At 54.3% G+C, this 20096-nt stretch overlaps 1 protein-coding gene across 1 annotated transcript; it reads left to right on the top strand.

Moving 5' to 3' along the window:
- The first annotated feature begins 395 nt into the window (after nucleotides 1-395).
- On the top strand, nucleotides 396-19809 carry TGME49_295330 (Vps54 family protein). Its single transcript, XM_018782269.1, has 14 exons — nucleotides 396-1606; nucleotides 2669-2836; nucleotides 3432-3896; nucleotides 4230-4372; nucleotides 5194-5259; nucleotides 6503-6702; nucleotides 7359-7825; nucleotides 8917-10467; nucleotides 11246-11356; nucleotides 12625-12856; nucleotides 13624-13767; nucleotides 14546-15750; nucleotides 16613-16897; nucleotides 17403-19809. Exons 1-14 carry the CDS (start codon nucleotides 1451-1453, stop codon nucleotides 18270-18272), a joined length of 6063 nt encoding a protein of 2020 aa, XP_018638522.1. The 5' UTR covers nucleotides 396-1450; the 3' UTR covers nucleotides 18273-19809.
- Nucleotides 19810-20096: the final 287 nt, after the last annotated feature.

Raw genomic sequence — 20096 nt, forward strand, 5'->3', positions numbered from 1 at the left:
GGAAGAGGGCGACGGCCGCAGCGTCGGAGTGTACAGACACCTTGGGCGGTGTGCATCTGCACCGCGCGTCTGGCTACGAGAGAAAACTGGAGTTTCTCAACCATCTAGAGACTTCGAGGAGCCACTAAAGCAGATTGAGCGTGGACAGGAGAGCAGCGTTGAACGCCTGGCGCGTTTTCGCTTTTTCTCAACGGAAAAAAGACAAACGGCCAGCGGAGAACAGGGAAACAGATGCCGCCGGCGCATGCGGTCGTCCTGTCCCGTGGCTTTCTCGTCTGGCGGCTCTTGCCTCTTCTCGCTTGTCCGCTTGTCCTCATCAAGACGAGTTTCGCGCAAAACAGAAGAGGCGACGACCGCGCATTCAGCTGGAATTTTGGTCCATGGTGGACGCTTTTCCGGTTCTCTCCATCTCTGCAAACGCCTGGGCGTGGTGCGGAATTTCGTCTTTGCCGCAGACCTCATCTCAAGCTCTTTCTGCGGAGGCTCCGCCGCTTGGCTTTGTTAGCTCCGCTTGCTTTCTTCTTTTCCTTCCTTCTTGATTCTGTGTTGCCTCAGGCGTCTGCACGGAAGCCAAGAGAAGTCCTTCTTTTGCTTCTTGTCGCTGCCAAGTGGCGAGCACTCGATTCCCTCTGCGGCCCTGCAAACGGGGCCTTTTTTTGTGCTCCAGACATCCTGCAAGCATGTGCCTGTATTTTTCCTCTAGAAAAAGGAAAAAGTGGAGAGAAGAGTGGACGTTCAGAAGATTCAAAAGCTCTCTTCTGGCGACGTGATTCTGCAGACACCTCGCCATTACTCTTCACGAGAAAGGAATTGTTATTAAAGAAGAGACAGGAACTCCAACGACGGTCACCCCCCAAGATGCACAAACAGAAGCGGCCGCGCACATCACCTTTCTCTCTTCTGTTTCTTGGTGCTCTCTGCTTCCTTCCTCTCTCCTTCCGCGTAACTCGTCAATCTTGCTTCTTCTGATTTCTTTCTCTCTTCTCCGCAGCTTCGTAAGCTGCTTTCTCTTGCGTCTTCTCTCGTTCAACGTCTTGCTTAAAGTATTTTTATGTCTCTCTCGATTTTTCCTCGGTCTCTCGGCTCTCCTCTCGAGCCTCTCGCGTGCGAAGCTCCACGCGGCGCTCTTCCAGGAAGGGACGGGCGCTTCAGCTGAAGACTTCACGACGTCCGCCGATCCTTTCTCGACCCTGTGAGAAGAGTCTCCCCAACGTCTTCGCATTTCTGGAAGACGGAACGAGACCTGAGAAGCGAGAGCGGACCTGGCCAAGGCCTTCCGTGGAAGATCAGGGGAGAGTCTGCTTGCCTGCTCGACGTCCTTGCTCGCTGTGGGCGGCGTCGCCGGAGACGGCTGAGATGCGAACTCGCGTCGCGCAGTGGCGAACTTGTCTCCTCAAGAGTTATTTTTTCTGCCATGAATCCGAAGCCGACGAGACAGTGAAGACGTTCCATGCGCGGCGCGATGGCAAACACACCGCGACAGACACTCTTGCCTCGAGTCGAGGAAGAAGAAACGTTCAGCAGCGGCTGCCTCTCCCCGCACTGGCAAAGAAACCTCTTGCAGGAGCTGCAAAGCGCCCAAAGTATTTCTGCCGTCGTCAATGTGGTATGCGTGACAAAGAGCTTCCAAACACATTTACATGTGCATATATACATATATATACATATATATGTTTCATGTTTTTAATCAGAGCAATCTGCCTCCGGTAAAGGCGCGGACGGTCCCCTATACTCTGTACTTTCAACTCTTCTCTCTATCTATATTTATATGTCTTTCTACATACATGTAGATGTAGATATACGTATGCACCCTTTTTACATTTTTGATTCAAGGTGAGTTGGTAGTTGAGTCTGTGCGTAATTCAGCTGTCGCTTGTGTCTTCCGGCCGACAGAGCGGTGTGGAGAGACGAGCGATGGGAGACGAACTGGGTGAAGACGCGTCACTGGCTGCGTGTGTTTCAGATGCTCGGAGAGGTTGCGTCAGTGTCAGATTTGGTGAACTGCTCTTGCATGCACCGCGTCCCTTCCATTTCGCTTCTCACTCTCGTCGTTCTTCTTCTCGCATGTCGTTCCTTTCGATACCTCGAAAGGTGACAAGGACCGTTGAAACAGGGATTCGAGATAAAGTCGCTCTCACTCGGGGAGGTCAGTTGTCTTTCATGGATGAGACGGAATTATTATAGACGTACAGGCGCACCGACGCCCGGGGTGCACAACTCTTTGAGGGGGAATTCTTGACTTTTACAAAATTTCTGTTTTCTGACCGAGTTACTTCGGAAGCAACTTCCTCGACCTCTTGTTGTGCTCCACTCGTTTTTGTCGCATCTCGATTGCCTCCTCGTTTCGTTTGCCTTGTCGCTTCTCGAGGTTGAGGGTGCATGCTCGATGTTCTTCTTCTTCGGTGTCTGTCTTGTCTTCGACCTCACCGATGCCCAGCGCGGATCGTCTTGCCTGCTGAACAGTCGCGAGCAGTCGTTCGCGCTTCTTTTCTTCCGAGCGACCCTGTTCTTCTAAGCGGTCTCGGTCACCGTTTTACTGGAACTTCTGTCTCCTCTGCCGCTCTGAAACTGTTTCTCTTTCGTTCTCTTCCGAAATGATTTTTGTTCGGAGTTGGATCTCTCCTCGGAGCTGTTCCTTTTCTCGGATGGTTTCTCCTTCTCTTTGCAGCCAGGAAGCTTGCAACCGAGCAGTGTGTTCTCGTTTCTCACCGAGAACTCTCGGTTCGCCTCTCTGGAGGACCCGGTAGACTTTTCGCCTCGACGCGCGTCGGCAGGCGGGACTGCGAAGGAGATTTCCTTCTCCGACTTTGACGGATATTTCGACAGTCTCAAAGAGGTGAACTTTTGAGCGCGAGAGAAAGCTTTTTTCGAGTCGCGGACAGCGACGGATGACGAACGAACGAAGAGACACAGGAAAGCAAGGGAAAAAGGAAAAGCGTTCACGACACGAGACGGAGGGGATCAGAGAGAGCAAAGGAAACTCCCGAAAGAAGAAAGAAAATGCAACACAGAGAAAAAAAAAGGAAGCAAAGGAGATCGTGAACGACAGAGAAGGACCACGAGAAGAGGAGGCGACTGTGACAAACGAGAGAGGAAGACGCAAGGGAGACGGAAAGAAGGCGAGAGAAGAAAACAAGTTTTTCTTAGGAGCACGAAGAACAGGGGGAGAGAGACGCCGTCGAAAAGAAAGAAGGCTTCAGTCGCCTTGTGTGTCTGCTGCCGTCGCACTTTTCTCTCTCTCTTTCGCTGTCTGGTCTCTGTCTTCTTTGTCTTTTCTCTCTCTCTTTTCGCTGTCTGGTCTCTGTCTTCTTTGTCTTTTCTCTCTCTCTTTTCGCTGTCTGGTCTCTGTCTTCTTTGTGCGTCAATTGAGTGGAGGAAAGAGGGTCGCGTGTGCATACGGACAGATCTCGCTTTTTGCTTTTTTTGCTCAGGAACTGAGTCAGTTCGGAGCCATTTGCGCAGCTGACAGAGAAGCTGCAACAGCAAGACAGGCGGGGGGATCCCTTTCGTTGAGCGCTCGGCGACGCGAAAATGCAGAGCTTTTAGCCGCCTCGACGCGCCGGATGCAGAGGTCGCGCGTGCGGCTCGGCCCTACAGAGGCTCTGGGAGGTGAGAGAAGTTCTCCCCTGAGCTGTTCGAACGAGGGTGCAGAGAACGCAGAGTCGCCTCTCGAGGACGGTGAGACAGGGAGCCGTCTCCTCGCAGAGGCCGAAGACGCGCGGAGCGTCGAAGCGGGTGGAGTCGACGAGGAGGACCTTTTTCTCTGCGACGAAGAAGACGAGCTGGACGCAGCCGACGCCTGCAGTTCGGTCCCGGAGTGTTTTTTCTCGCCCAACTTCCAGCTTTCGGACTTCCTCGGCTACGACCTGCCTGAGGCCGTGAAGATCCACGACGAGGTGGGGAGCTCAGGCGAGGAAGCACGCGCAGTTTGGGATGGTTCGCGAGACCAGAGCGGCGGGAGGCAGGGGAGGCAGGGGAGGCAGCAGGCCGTCTCGGCCAAGACGAGGTCGCGGAAAGGAAGAGGGTGGCCAGGAAGAGAAACGGTGCGCGTCGCATGGCGCGAGAAGGGATAGCGACACGAGAGGGAGCGCCGCAGGGGGATGGAACGCGCTGAGAACGAGAAGAAACCAAGGCAGGCAGTTGAAAGCAGCGACAGGGACGAGAGAGCAGAAGCTCTGGAAACGCGCGACCCTCGCGAGCCAACTTTCTTGCTTTTCTGCTGCATGCAGCTTTCCACATGTCTAGATGAAGTGGAGTGCAGCCTCGTGGCTCTGCTTTCGCGGCGCTTCTCCTTCTTCGTCCGTTCGCTCTGGATGTTGACCAGCCTGCAGACCGAAATCGACGGCGCTCTTCGCACGGTCGCCGCGCTCAGGTGAGAGAAGCTGCAGCGCAGAGAATCGCTCTGTCAAGTTGCTGAAGGTGTACCAGGAGACGACCCGCGCGCCTCTCTTGGGACACAGCTGATCAAAGACACGGTGCACCCCAGAAAGACTCTTTAAAATGTCAATCGACTGGGCGAGGGCGCCTCACCAGCAAGACCCGACAGACAGTGCCGGAGAAAGAAAACTTACCTTGACTGTAGCACCTCAGACGTAGACTGGAATACTTACGTCGCCCAGTTCTGAGGCTTTTGTGCAAACTGCCGCTTCCTCCTTTGCTTCTCGCTGAGCGAAGGTGTGGGGGTCTCTGAGCCTTTCATATGGGGACGTACATGCAGACGGGGAGGTCGACCCCTGCGTCTCCAAGACGATGTGAAGCGTTTCGCTCGACGACGCTTTCCAGCTCGCGAATGCTGTCGTTGCTTCCCGGTGATGTCCACCGAAATTCACCTTCGCAGCAAGCACTCGTTGAGAGCGCCTTCGTTTCTTTTTTCGAGAGAACGCCACGGCGGAAAGAGTAGTCAGTTCTGTCGAGGCGCCTGCCTCTGTCGGCGCCGCGAGCGCCTCTGAGTTTGACTTCTCACAAACGGAGCGCGCGAAAAGGCTGGTTGAGGCGACGAGTGAAACGAAAACAGTTAGTCGAGCATTGCGTTTCGAACGAGCACGTTCAAATCTCTTTCAACGCCTTTCGTCGAGCCTTTCGTCGATGAGACACATGCGTGGATAGTCGTATAAGACTACACCAACAGGAGATCCATGCGCTGGCCCCTTCTTCCGGTCTTTTGTTTCTCTGGTTTTTTCGCCTGCTGCTCAGAGGGGAGTTCAAGAAGATGCAGGCGGAGCGCGTCGAGCTGGGCCTCAAGGTGCTGCGATTGACAAAGTAGGTTCTCTTGTTTTTTCGGACAGAGGGCGGTGTCGGCAGAAGACTCCTTTTCCAGGTTTCATGACACTCCCTCAGAAGCGGGAGGTCCACGCAGTAGAAGCAGGTGTAGAGACGAAGGTTTGAGAAAGGGAGGACGCGCGGGAGACAACAGACTGTTTCGTTCTCCGTCGTCGACTGCAAGGCCTCAGTCCACGCGTTTTCTGTGGGTGTGTGTCTTGCGGGCGCCACCCTCCCCGTGTATGAGTTCTTCTTCTCTTTCGCGATTGGGCTTGAGGCAGCAGACGGAAGCGCATGTTCCGTTCTTCTCTCCTCTCATTCTCGTTGGTTCGGTGGTTCTGAGCTCTGCGCATGCAACGACGGATGGGCGTCTCTTCCTCTCGGATTCTCCCCTTCTCCTTTGCTTTCGCGCCGCCTGATTTGTGCATGCCTGGATTCTTGCGCTCCCCTTTTCGGGTGAGGAAAAGCGAGTCTCTCCGCGCTTTTCCCCGCGAGGGATCCTGCCTTCCGGCACTCTGAACCTTCGCACAGAAGCGGCCGAGAAGGAAAGAGCGCTTGAAGGAAAAGGGATGTTCATCTGGAAGCGGGCGTCGAAAAACAAATGCACCTCAGGATCGAGAGAGATGCACAGAGAGAGCCTTGGTAGTCCCTTGCTCGGGGTGATCCGACTCTCTCGAGCCACAAGTTTCAGATCAAGGTCTTTGTTCACAGCTTGTTCTCTTTCGACGAGGCGTCGACTCGCGCGTAGTCTCTTCTTCGTTGCCATCTCAGGGCCTCGCGCGTCTTCCGATCTTTCTGGCGTCGCGTCTCTGTCGTTTTTTGTCTTTCTGCGCCTTTTCGTCTATCTTTTGCATTCGTTTTTGCAACCTCCGAAAATAGCTTCGGTTTCCAGAACAGGGACTCCTCGCGATGCTGTCTCATCTGTACTCTGAATCTCTGTTCTTCCGTTTCGCTGTCTTTTTGTCTTTTTTTTCTGTGGGTCTGCTCTGCTTTCCTCCTTCTGTGTCTTCTTTCGCGGTTCTTGCCTGTCGGTCGGTTTTTCTGCTTTTCTCTCGGTGCTGCGCCGCTAAACGCCTTCGTCTCTCACTAACTCGCTGGGTGTTACGCGATACGAAGACGTTTCCATCCTCCGTAGAAAGCGAGCACTGAGGAGACAGTGACCATAATTTGCATAGAGACAATGTCTCCTTCGTCGCGCCTCTGCATGCGTTAGCCTTCAACGCTTCCTGTCCGGCTTCTGCAGAGAGCGGCAGGGGCTGTTGGTCTATCTGCGTCGAATGGAGTTCCTCAGCTACGTTCGGGACTGCATGCAGTCTCTGGAAATTCTTCAGCAGGCGAAGGAGTTCGCGACTTGTCTCAAACTGATTGAGGCTACGCGCGCGGTGATGACGGAAGAACTCGCGGCTCTCCACGTCGCGCGACCCATTCGCCTTCAGCTCGATGGTGCGACGCAAGGGAAAAATCGAAAACATACGAGAGAAATAGAAACACAGAAGAACAAGAGAGAAACGTGAGGTGGGGGAAATGAATTAGAAAGAGGGAGAAAGAGAGAAACATCGAAAAGAAAAGAGGGGGGAATGGGAGGAGAACAGCAAAAACCAGAACGGCAAAGAGCAAAATAGAAAAAAAAGGAAGAAAAGATAGAAAAACGGAAAAACTAGAAAAAAGGGTGAAACATCCAAATGAGGGGAATTACTAAGGGAGGAATATAGATAGATGACGGAGGGGGAAGGAGGAGGAACAAATGAGGGAAGACAAAGCAGAGGAAGAACAAAGAGAGAGAGAGGGCCAACGAAAAGGAAGAAGGGGAACGAGAAAAAGAAGACAAACCGCGCGCGTCACTAAAGGAAGAGACAACGCACAAGACGAGGCTGAAATGGCAAACTCTCGAAAAGAGAGTCTCCAGTGCTCGTGAGCCTGAGCCTCTGAATGTTTCTTCGCTGTCCCGCAAGAGCAGAAGCCGGCAGACAAGCGGACGCACAAGGCTCTCTGCATGCGGTAATGGCTGTGGAGTGTTTGCCGCTGAAAAGTGAAAGTTCACTCTCGAACGCGACGTCTCCTGATACGGTCCAGCGTATTTCTGTTTCCCCTTTCTTCAGAGCTCCAACATCGCATCACTCGGTCACTCATCGACGACTTCGCTGCTGCTTCCCTAACTGCTGTCTTCCCTCCCCACTATGACGCTCAATCTGCAACTCTCGTCTCTGCTCTTCTCAACGTATTAAACTCTCCTTCATTGTTTTCCGCATCGTCTTCTCCACCTTCTTTGTCTCCTGCTTCTTCTTCGTCTTCTCCCTCTCTACCTTTGTCGTCGCCGCATGCAGTTGGTGCAGCGCGCTTGCTGGAACCATGGATTCGGAAGGTCGCTTCGACGGACTCGCTGCTGCACTGGCGGAGTGCGAGCGAGAGACCCGACGCGCGCCAAGAGAGCAGAGGACTTGACGAACGCGAGGTGACTTCTGCTCTCGCCGTTCTCTACGGCGACTGGGCGCGAGGCTGGACGCTGGGAATTGAAGAAGAAGACGCAAATCCTTTCGACGACAGAGGCGTCTTCACTTGGGAGCAGGCAAGTCCGCCGTGTCGCCAGGCAATCGAGCGAATGTGCTCTGCACGAAATCTCTGGAAAAAACCTCCGCACCGCTGCCGTCGTGGAACGTGTCACTCGCCAGGCGTTCAAAGGCCTTGTGTTGTGCGGAGACGCCTTTCAGAGATCCGGACTTCTGCGAGTTTTAGGGGGGTTCTGGAGGCATTTGGAGGTACTCGCGCTCTCCACGGATACATGCATACAAACATATATATATATATATATATATATATATATTTATATATTTATATATATATATATTTATATGTATATATATATATGAATATGTATATTTATGTATGTGCATGTATCTATTTATACTGAACTCCACATCATTTAACGTTTACCTTTACTTCTTTAAATTCATGCATTCTATGCACAGTTCTGTATTTACAAATGCAGTAGACCGCTGCAGAGAGTTCTCGAGACATACACAGGAATAAATATAGATGTACGTAGATCTATATAGATACAGACAGATGCAGAGAGATACCTGGATGTAGGTAGAAAGACATAGAGATGTAGATGGACCTATATAGATAGACTGGATGGATAAATATGATAGACAGGTGGATGGATGTAAGGAAGATTCACCTCAAGCACATTGCACATTTCCTCGATGCCCTCTGTGCATGGAGTTCCTTCTGCGCAGGCAATGAGAATACCTTCTTCTCCACAGTGCCTAATGCAGGTGTCCAGATATCTCTCTAAATGCGCATACATCTTCGCTGCATTTACAGAAGTCCGGAAGGTCTTGCAGCGTTTGTCTCCATGTAGCGCACATGTGTACTGAAAAGAGCGGCTTCTGACTATCCCTACCTATAAAAATATCACTATGTATAATCCCTAAACTGTATTCATATATATATATATATATATATATATATGCATCGCTATGTATCTGCACGTATACTATATATATACATGGATGTATATATATATATATACATGGATGTGAAAAATGCATATATATATATATATATATATATATATGTATATGTATATGTATCGATATGTGTTTCACTGAAAGGCAGGTCTGTGGTGACATATCTGAATCCTGGTGCCTTTTTCAGCGACTGATCTCGTGCGTGGACCTGGCGGCCGAGCGTATGCAGGCGTTGAACCTGGTCTCTCGATGCGAAGGGAACGCGTCGATGATGATTGCTCGCGCGCGCCAGTCGTTTTCTTCTGCGACGAAGAGCGCCATGCGGACGGTCGCAGCTCGCGCCGTCGTGAAGTATTCGGGCGCCTCGGATTCCCCGCATCGGGTGCCTTCTCTCTCGGACCGGCTGTCAACCGAAGCAGAGGAACAGCAGGCCTCCGCAGGACCTCAGAAAACGCGCGCCGGTTCTTCGGGGCGCGAGCCTCTTGGGGACTCGGATCCTCGTTCTCCTGCCCCTCTCAGCATTCCAGGAGAGGAAGGCACAGAGGGAGGAGAAGGAAACGAACATGAGGGAGAAGCAGTAAAGGAACCAGAAGCAGTAAAGGAACCAGAAGCAGTAAAGGAACCAGATGGAGAAGAAATAAAAGAAGCAGAAGATGCGCAAGAGACAGCTGGCACCGCAGGTGGTTGCGAGCCTGTGTCTCGTTTTGCGTCTCGAGCGGAGACAGGCGCACTGGATGAAAGTGAAGGAAGAGAGACTAGGGAAGCAGTCGCGTCTCGCGGCGGGGCGGAAGCGTCAGTGGATGCCGTTCCAACGAGCTGCGCTGCAGCGGCCGGCGACGACGGAGAGGCTGCGAAGCAGTCGGGCGCTACGCACGGACCTGGCGGGAGCAGAAAGGAGGGAGAAACTCGAGAGGCGGCTGCAGCTGCCAGAGAGAAACAACAGGCGGAGCGCCCCACGGGGGAGGGGAGTGTGGTGGGCGAGCCATCAGGCCGCCAAGGAGACGAAGAGACGCAGGAACGTCTCTGCGAGACCCAGCGAGACGCCACAAGGCCTACGAAGCCTCCGCTGCAGCCACAGCCGTCTGCGAGTTTCGCGACGCACGAAAGACCGCAGCCAATCGCTGCGGTGTACCCTGCGTCCGAAGAGCCAGCAGCCCCCCGACAGCTCGCGGAGGCCATCGCGACACTCGACTCCAGCGCCTTTTCGAGAGTTTGGCGAGACTGCCTGGGCTTCTGTCTCGCCGTCGCCCGCCGACTGGAAGCCTGGACCTTGCTCGTGCTTCTGAGAACCATCGAACTGTCTCTCGCGGCCCGCCTGAGAAAGGAGGAGCGCAGCAAGGCCGAGAGAGAGACAGCCGAAGGGGGAGAGAGCAAGGAAGAAGGAGAGAAGAACGAAAAGGAAGAGAAGAAAGAAAAGGAAGAGAAGAGAGAAAAGGGAGAGGAAAAAGGGAAGGGAGAGACGAAAGAAAAGGGAGCGACGGGAGGTGCTAACAGTGGCAAGAGCGATGAGGAGACCCGGCAGGGCGAAGCGAAACGGAGAACGCCGGAAAACGAGAAGGATGGGTCGGAGGACGGGGCAGAGGCGCCTGCCGCAGAACGCGAAGAAGGAACGAAGAAGGAGAGAAAGGAAGATCTTTTCGTCTTCACGGCTTCACAAGCAGAGAGCCTAGGGAAACGCGTCGACGGCCAAACTCGCCAGTGGCGAATCATCGCCGCCGACCTCGCTCGCCTCGCCGAGGTACGATAAACGCCTCTGTGCGTGCGGCTCGAAGCGCCGAGGAATCGCAGGCCTGCGGCGTTTCTGACAGCCCTTTTTTCACCATCACTTTGGGGCGCGGGGTTTGAGACAAGGAATAACAAGTTTTTATAGACTGCTGCATTGTGCACCATCCCTGTCAGATGCACGCGGTCCGTTCGCAATTTTTTTCTCTGCGCAGTTTCCACTCTCGACAGAACCGTGTGCGTTTCCATCGAGTGACAGCTTGCTGAGTCGCCTTCCCTTGTCCTGGGCGTGGTGGCGTCGCTGCAGGTTTATTGGGCCGAGGAATGCGTCGTTTCATGCGTTCTCCGGATGCGCTTGGGGCGCGCGTAGGTCTGCAAAGATGTTGTCTCCGTCTTTGGGAGTTCCGAGTTCGCACCGAACACTGCAAACGGGATGTGCTCGAGAGTCGCTCAACCATGCAGACCTGCATGCGCAGATGGGTCAGTGTCGAACGGCTGTGCAAGTGTCTCTGTGCCTTGTGCCGATGAACGCGTGTGAGTCGGCGCATGCGCATGCAGAGGCGCGACGGGAGTCTTTTCTTAGAACTCTCTGAGACAGGTGCAAGTGGGCTGCGGTAACGCGTCGCTGCTGTGAAACGACCGACGCTCCAGACTGCCGCTAAACCGTGGATGCCGGGTCGCTGTGGCGCCAGGGGAAAGAAGCCACTGTCTCACTATGTCAAGGAAGGATCGACGATGAGACCTGTTGCTCCGCATAACGAAGAAGATTGAAGTGCTCTTTGTCTCGTGTGCAGATGGTGGTGCAAGCACTGGTGTCCAAGTGCAGCAGCATGCTGCAGCTCCGGGCTGAGCCGCAGTGCATGCAGCTGGAACAGCTAGCGCAGCTCTACTGGACGTCGCTTTCCGTAAGTTGAAAACAACGCAGTTTGGCCTGTTTTGAGTGGCCAGAGGGACGAAGGAGCGAGACCTCTGCACGTTGTTTATTTCACCAAAAGTAGATACGGTCTCTGTACAAGTGCGCTGTGAGGCAGAGCTGTAGAAGACCCAAATCGAAGAGAGTCGAACGCGCGGCTGTCGTCTGAAGGCCTGGTCCACGAGACGCCCGCGCTCGCCAGCTCCAGCGGAAACGCATCCTGCGAGAATGACCCTGCACTGGAGCAAGACACACGAGAAAGTTGCCAAAAAGAGTCAGTGACAACGAAGGAAACAGACACTTGTGACCGCGGACGCATATACACGCGCAGAGTCCTCAAACAGCTCGTCGTCTGTTGACTCATGTACAAGTTCGTGTAGATGCATTTGAGTCTTTGAGTCCTCGAACGGCATTTGTTTGCTCCCAGTTGGGGAGTGACTTCCTGCCTTGACAGTTGTTTCGGGGAAGAAGTTCGGCGCAGCCTGCGAAACCGGCTGAAGGTGCATCCCATCGTCCCCAGTCAATTCGGGTTCAAAAACGGGGGAGTAGTAGTGGGCCGGCATGGACGTGCTGACACAATCCGAGGATAAGAAAACTCTGAATATGATCTGGCCTGTTATCCCCGGCGTACCTTCAGTCAAGAAAGGACAGAGGAAGCTGCGCCTGTTCCAGTTGATGGGGGAGAACAGTGGTCGACTGTCCAGTTCGGCGCGCTGCCTTTGCCGGGCAGAAGTCGTTGACATTTTTCCACGTGCTAGTTGAGTCTCGCAGGAAGTCGTCCTGAGACGAAGTCGCCGGTCGAGCTGTCTCGCTCAACTCCTCCGTACTGAGGAACGGCCTGGCGACGTTTTCGCTTCTTCAACAGAAGTGCATGTAAAACCTCTTCAAAGGCTGACCGTCTGCCCTTTTTGTGAACAAGTAGAGCGAGTAGCCAGTGTGAAAAGCACTGCATCCGAAATTGCTTGTTAAAGATGTGTGTCCCGAAGAGAGACCATCGAACAGTCTATTCTCCATCACGCGACCCACGAGCAAACGTGGAGGAATTCGTCGAATTCTGTGCCGTCTCTCTCCTCGCGAGTTTCTGCAACTGCACGTTGCCTCTGGCGGCCGAGAAGACGAAAGTGGGCTGGTGGGTGGAGATAAGAGAAACTTCCACTTGGCAGATATTGATAGTTCACTCGATATAGCTGTGTAAATGTAGATGCATATATGTATGTGTGCGTCTTCGTGTTTTCCAATCTGTGTCTCGATTCCTCTCAGGCGGTGGGGTGCCTGTACACCCTGCAAGAACGATTTCACAAGCGCCTCACAGAAGTCCTGCTCCAGTCACTTCGAGTGACAGTTCGTTTTCTTCTCTCTGGCGATCAGTCGTCGCTGCTGTCTCCGGGGGGCGCGGACCGAGGAGGGAAAGAGACAAAGAGAGCCGTGCATCCGTCCAGCGCGATCAGAGCCCTCGAGGAGGCACCCGAAAGCGAAGAAGAAGATGCGATAGGTAAGCGACATCTGCATCGGTAGAAACAGCTCGAACGCGTGTCGAGGTGAGGAACTACAAGGCGACGCGGGGACAGGAAGAAGGAAAAGAAACGCAGAGACAGAAAAACGGAACAGACAGCGTCGTCCTTGCATAATGAATTCTTTGTCTCGTCGCGAGAGAAAACTCATTTATCTACAAGAAGAACTGCGATAGTTGTGAGAGGCGGATTCTCGAATTCTACGAAACTCAGAGGGAAAGGTCCGAGCCTCCACGGGCAGAACCACGCAGGGAGAGCCTTTCAAAGTTTTTCCTTCTTTCGGGGTCCTCGATACAAATGAAGCACGGCTTGTACTGCGTTTCAGATTCCGTCGATTTTGTGTTAAACGCCGCGTCTCTGCTGTATAGGGGAACCAGTCTTCCCCACAATTTACAATTCTCTTTTGTTTTTCCGCATTACTTATATCCCCACCGGGACTTCTGGCGCAGAGTTAGCCAATCCGTTCTAAAACGCAAACGTCAGCATTGCTTGTTCAACCGACAGAAGTTTACAAGTTTTCTAGGTCTTCCTCCTTCATGTGATGTCGCTTTGTCAAGCTCGAGCCCGGCGCGTCTGTGCAGAACTCGCGCGCCGACGCCGACACCGTGGGCGAGCGATTGGAAGGGCACACTCACATGTCTAGGGTGGTCAGGCGGCTGTGCGAGCAAGGCAGGAGTTTCCTGTGCATCAGGCGAAGTCCCACTGGGGGGTTGGCGTACGCTTGCTCCTGTTCTCGCTTCTCCGGCAGGTTGTCGAAGTTTTCTCCGTGCGCAGGACGAGACGGAAGCACACTCGACTGCGCCGCTTCACCTGCAAGTCGACAACCTCTCCCTGCAGCTCGCTGCTCCTGCAGCAGCCTCTCTGAAAGCTCAGCTTTTTGTTCGAGGGAAAGGTCCGCCGCAAGCGATGAAGTTTCAACTTTTCCATTGAAAAAAGAGGGAAATCACCTGCACGGCTGCAGACGCACTATACACGTAGAGTAGTCGTCGAGATAAAAGCAGTGGTTTAAACGCAACCATAGGCACGCGTACTTATTCACGGATGCAAGTCTATAGTAAAGGTTTTTTTCAGGAACTCGAGGCAGAGACATATGAAGGTGTATTCAGCTCTCAAGATAGAGATCTCCACGAATGTGTGCCACTCGGGATACGTTTCTGCAGCACCTGGAAATGTCTCTTCACATAACTATGTGCATTTATATATATATATATGTAGACAGAGAGAGAGCTCTGGATATGTTTTTCTTGTTGATTGAAGACAAGGAGATTCACAATTCCTTGTAGGTCTAAATACGTTTTTTTCCAGCAGTACAGATGCATGTGACGGTCGAATTTTTAGCTTTCTGGATACGTTTTCGAGCCAGTAAATGCATTCACCTAAATGGGATTAAGGTGCAGTCGAGGTGCCCAGTGTCTGGTCGCAGCGTTCAGCTGCGCAGCTTGTCTGTGTCCAACGTGGATGCATGCGTTTTCTGAGTGGCGCTTATGGCGAGTCCGGAAGCAAGACCAAGCGCGAATCGTCGACGGGAACGAACAGGAGGGCGGTCGCCAGCTTTCGCCCAACGGGTTGTTTCTGGATCCGTCTCTTGGCTGCGTTTTTTTGCCTTCTTCTCGCGGTTCCCCGTTCATCGCCTTTTTCCCTGCTTCCTCGCTTCCCTCTGTGTCCCACAGCTCTGCTGGAGTCTTTCCACGAGGCGAAGCTGGCGCAAGTGAATGTGATTCTGGAGAACGAGACATGGGAGCGAGCAGAGGTCCCTGTCTCCTTCGCCGCGACGCTCGATGTGATTCTCCAGTTCCCGTTCTTCTTTGCGCCTCCGCCGTGTTCGTCGCTCCGGTGCCCCAGCCGCCGGCAAAAGGGAGCTCGCGAGTCAGGCCAGGAGACAGGAGTCTCCCTCGTCCCCTGCGCCTCCGTCGTCGCGACCGGAGAACCGCCTCGCGCTCAGCTGACGTCTGCTGTCCGGGAGGTGCAGAGCGACGCGGGTGGCAGCCCAGAGGAGATCGAGGTGTGTGCCTGTGCGTGCTGGTCCTGCTCGCTTGCGTCGCGGAGTCTGACGATCAACGATGAGACGTTTGCAGTCGTACCGGCCTGTCTGTTGACAATCCATATAGTCTCGGAGTATCTCTCTCTGCTGCGCCTCCTGCCGCTTCTTCTCCCCCTCGTCCTGCCCTCTGTCGCACACCTGCTGCAGCATTTCTCCCGAGTCTCTCTGCAGCTCACAGTGGAAGGCGGAGCTGTGAAGCGAGGACGCCTCCCGCGCATCACTGCGGCCGCTCTCGCCCTCTGCGCGAGGAGCTGCGCGTGTATCCGAGAAGTGGTGACGCTCCTGCTGTGTCGCATCGACAACCAGCAAAAGACCCTTGCGGAACAAGCCCCGAGAGGAGCAGCAGACTCCGACGCCGTGATGCCCTCGCGTTTCGAAGAACTCTTGCGCGACCCCAGGCCGGAGTGGCTCGGCGGCGCAGATCCGATTGCGAGCTCGGAAGAGGCAAGTGCGGGCTGTACAGGTGAGAGGATCGTCGGAACTGTGACAGAGCGAGATCCGAACTTGACCTCTGAAGCTGCAAAGAACTCGAGCGAAATGGGAAAGACCCGAGTCGCGGAACTGCGAGCAGAAGACCCAGGTGGAGACGCACAGAGCAGTCCTGTGGGGGAGGAGCCGGGAGAGAAGCCGCGTGGGCGAGATGCAGAGAGAGAGCAAGCTCGCGACTCTGCTTCTCGCCGAAGACAGTTTTTGCTCGCGCCCGTTCCGCCGCTCCTCCGACCCTTGCCCAAGGCCGTCGCGACTCAAATGGGCCTCAACCCCGTCGATCCGCATAGCCGAGCCTCGCAGGTGCTTCAGCAGACCTGCCAAGTCCTCGCGGGCGCGCAAGCGAAGGTCAGCGAGGCTCGAGACACGGAACTTTATCGACGAAAACGTGCATGGCTTTTTTCCACGGAAACGAACTCTTTGGTGCTTTCGTCACTCTTCAGCTCAGTGTCTTTCCCTCGGAAACGTTCAGACCAACGGACGTTTTGAATGGAGTCTGTCTCCATGGCTGGCGCCGTCTGCTGGAAACAAACTGTCTCCAGCAGGTTCCTCCATACCGGTGCAGAGCCGGCCGCTCCACACAAGCTGGACCGCTACTCACGAGAAGGGCGTCCTCGCTTTGGAGATCCTGAGCAGTGGCGGCTTTCGTGAAGACTATGTCGTGAAAACGCGTGCTGTCTTCGGGCGCCTGGAGCCGCTGGTCGCTCAGCGACTCGCATAGAGCGTTGACGTTGTCCTTCTACTGCTTGTTTTCGATACACATTTGCAAACGCTGGATGGGGAACAAGCTGTCTCCAGACGGCCTTCTCGTTCTCGTAGTTGTCGCTTCGCTGTTCGTCCTCCCCGCCCTCTGCGCGGCCCGAGTGTTGGCGACCGCCACACTGCATCCTTGCATGGAGTCCCGTAGTTCCCCTCTCGGCTTTTGCTGTTGACCTCTGTCGGTGAAATATGCGAATTCTAAACGGTTGAACTTGAAAGAAGACCCGTGCCTCAAAAGATATCCAAGTACATGTTTGCACATGCATATCTATCCATATATATATATATGTATATATATACATATACATATAATGCATCTGGTGATTCCGAATGTTGAATATGACTGGGTATTCGCGTGGCGGGATTTCGCGCGTCATCGGCTCATCAGATGTTCCACTGTGAGTTCGATTTCGATAGTCTGTTTCTTTTACGTTCGCTTCCACTTGTGCAGGTCTATCAGAAGATCGGGGACATTTTGATTGATCGCTACGAGGTGCACAGCGCGCGGTGGTTGTCGACGCCGCACTCACAAACTTCGATGGTTTCCGAAGGTGCATGCAGTTCGAGGCGGCGGAGTCAGGTGCAGGTAGACAAACGAGAAGATCAAGAAGGAAAGTTAAACCTGTCGCACAACACACTGTCTAACGGCCGTCCCGAGGAAGTCCAGCAGATTCCTGCGCCGCCGCCACACGACGCCCTTAAGGGTTTCGTCAAAGATGCATCTGCCCTCTACAAAGTAAGGTGCGTGCTTTTCTCTGCGAACGACTTGCCGCTTGCGTCATGTGTTCAAAGGGTTTCCACCTTTTCTCCACAAGGTGACCCGCGACTTCTGCCGACTGCGGCATCCCGCGCACTCCGCAGCCGTGCTGTCGCGCATGTTTAAATGGCAACGGAGTCACAGCTCATTAGGCCGAGGTGTGGGGCGCATGTGCGTTGGGGCCCGCAGGACGTGTGCAGACCACACGGGATCTGCTTTTTCTGAGTCTCTGCTGACTTTTCGTTTGGTTCCTGCCGCCCACTGTCTTCCCAGGGAGCTGAGAAACGAGCCGCCGCCAGGAGAAACGCGCTTTCTCTGCAGCCGTCGGAGCGGCAGAGATGCGGCAAATCGGGCGCTCGGCGACACGGAGAGTCCCTTTTTTCGAGTTGCTTTTTCCCCATGTACTCGAGCTCTCCCGTTCGCACGCAGCGACTTGACACTCGCTCACGTTCTCCTTGTCTGTTCTCTGCGTCTACGCGTGCAGGTCCTTCACCGTCTTCTTCCTGCAGATGCCGTGAGCAAGGTTTTCGCGCGAACGTTTCACCAGATTTCTTACCGTTTCGAGACACGGCTCTCTGCTGCATCCTCTCACCAGCAGTTTGCCTCCACGTCTGCAACTCTCTCTCCAGCCCCCGGTCTCTTGTCGGGGTCTTTCGACGGCGGTGCCGCTCGCGAGAACCCCGCCGTCGCAGCTCCGGAAGGCATGCAGCGGTGTTCGCAGGGCGCTGAAGAAGCAGACAAGTCGAGCTCGACTGCGCTTTCAAGCAAGAGCGTCAGTCCGCAAACGTATTGCCTTCCGCCCAGTGCCGCCTCGGAGGCGCACGCTGCAGGCGGAGATCCACAGGCAGGCGCCTCTGGAGAGACAAGTCTGAGTGGAGTCGGAGACGCCGCGGGCAACGAGTCGAGTTTTGGCAGCCAACTGGGAGCGTCCCGAAGGAACCTGCCAGGTGCCGACGCGAGTCTCAGCTCAGCAGGCAGTCGCAAAGAGGGAGGCGTGTCTGCAGGGGCGCTTGCTCCGGAGACTCAGGGGAACGCGGGAGGAGCACGGCTTCCAGGAGGAGGCCACGGGTCTCCAGCGCGAGGGCCGGATGCGGTCCAAGTGCGGATCAACTGGCACTTGAACGCAGAGAAGAACACGGCGCATGCAGTCTACGGTGCAGCTCAGGGCGAGACGATGGGCGACCGCTACTGGCTTGATTGCCTTTATCTGTACGAGAGTCTATGTCGCTTCGAGGGCCTCAGGTCCCCCCTCTTGCACCTGGTGCGAGATCTGTTGAGTGCCGGCTCCAAGTGCTGGACCGTCAGTCCGGGGGTCGCGGAACTCGTCGAGCAGCGGCTCCCGAAGGGCGACTGAAGGGTAAAAGTGCAGAGCGGACAAGGTGTTTCGTAAAGCGAAAGATGTGTAGAGAACGTCTGCTGGAATGCCAAGAACAGATAGGGACAGCGGGGCCTTTTCTAGACGGTGTGTGGAACACACTGGTGCGAGTCACTCAGGCACGGCGTGAACAACCAACGGCCACCCTGCGACTTCAGCGCACGAAAATAAAAGACGCGAACGGTCACCGTCCATCCGGACGAAAGCGCCGTCGAGATGCTAAAACGCCGATTCGGGTGGCTTGTACATGCGGGTGCAAAGCGCGGCAAAACTAAGGTCGAAGGCGTCGAACCAGCTGGCAGCGACAACCGCGAGCAGCTCCGCTGAGAGCACTTGTCTCTGAGAAAACGTAGACCGGCGGGGCCGGTGTGCGTTCGCCGAAACAGCTAGCTCGGAGGCGTCGACGGCAGCTTCTGCAGAAGTTTAGTGCTTCTTGTGTGTTTCTGGCCTAGACTGCATTTCTCTCCCCGCTGGCACTGGGATTGCGCAGTCCTTGCCTGAGAGCTGCTTCCTCTTCCTAGCTGGGTTGTTTTCCTTCGAATCCCGAGGCCACTGGTTGATTAATCGGAGGAGTGCCTGTTCGTGGTACCAGTAGGCGTGCTCAGGATAGACTTGCAGATATACTGAGTGTTCTCGAAGCCATGCTAACACAAGAGCATTTGCATCCTATTTCTGCGGAGTTCAGATAGAGTACCTGGTTTCAGTATTTCTTTAAAGTATCCGAGTTTATGCTTCACTTCGGCCGGATCACGCATCCTTTGAGCTGCGTCTTGATCTACTCGATTTTCCGCATCCCGAAGCGGCCCGGAAAACAAAGCCGGTTTTGATCTGTCTGCACAGCTGGCGCGTCCAGCGAACGGGTGTGGAAGCACGCCTCGAAAACGCGGATCCACTGGTGCGCCTGAGGTCATCGCTACCAGCACTCATGTCTGCCTTCCGTTCACTCACATATACAGGATTGAATGGAGGGTTGAATATTTTCCAGGAGCGTTCCCACCCCCTCACTTGGACCTGACCCGCAAGAGTTCCGCGGACAAGAGGAGCTGGTTGTGTGTGCACAGCTTCGTGAAACCCTCGCGAGCCACTGCCTACGCTAGATTATCGTGGTCGTATATGGAGACACCAGTCTGTAAAGGATTTTTCGAAGGGTACTAGTTTGTCTGTCCTCTGTTCTGCTTGTGAGCCCCCCACTGGCAAGGATCGCGAAGTGGCAGCACAGCGACTGTTGGGCTCAACCTGTCAGCGAACGATGTGTCAAGATCGTAACCCCGTGGCAGCAACTACAATATACAGGGGCGGGAAGCAGTACGTGGACGGAGCTAATGAGGCAATAAAAAGGTGGACTGGCAGGAGCTGTGCGTTTCTTCACTGCCCCTCGACTCCACTTCCTGTCGTTAGCTCTCAAGCGAGTCCAACACGAAACACTGGAGCCGAAAGGGGAAATATCGGGTGTCGTTGACACGGCTTTCTGCCGACGAGGCTGGCTGATTACCGCCAGCATCGAGGACAGTCTTAACATTTGATTGTCAAATGAGATATCAGCCACATTATCTGAGAGACAAGCTTGACGACCGAGCTACACATGCAAACCCGAGCAAGCCGACGGCGGTAATCCAAAAACATACAGCGAAAATGGCAGAGAGGACGCCGGCTGAAAAACGGTGCTTCTTCGCGTCTACCGTAGCTGTCCCGATGTAAAAAGATGCCATTTCCCGCTGGATCGCCCAATCTGTTCCAAGTGCAAAAACAGGTTTATGCGAGTCTTGAAATTCCTTAGAGAAGTCTACGTCGAGAAGAGACGTC

Source organism: Toxoplasma gondii, chromosome Ia, assembly GCF_000006565.2.
Source record: "Toxoplasma gondii ME49 chromosome Ia, whole genome shotgun sequence".
Classification (NCBI taxonomy): Eukaryota; Apicomplexa; class Conoidasida; order Eucoccidiorida; family Sarcocystidae; genus Toxoplasma; species Toxoplasma gondii.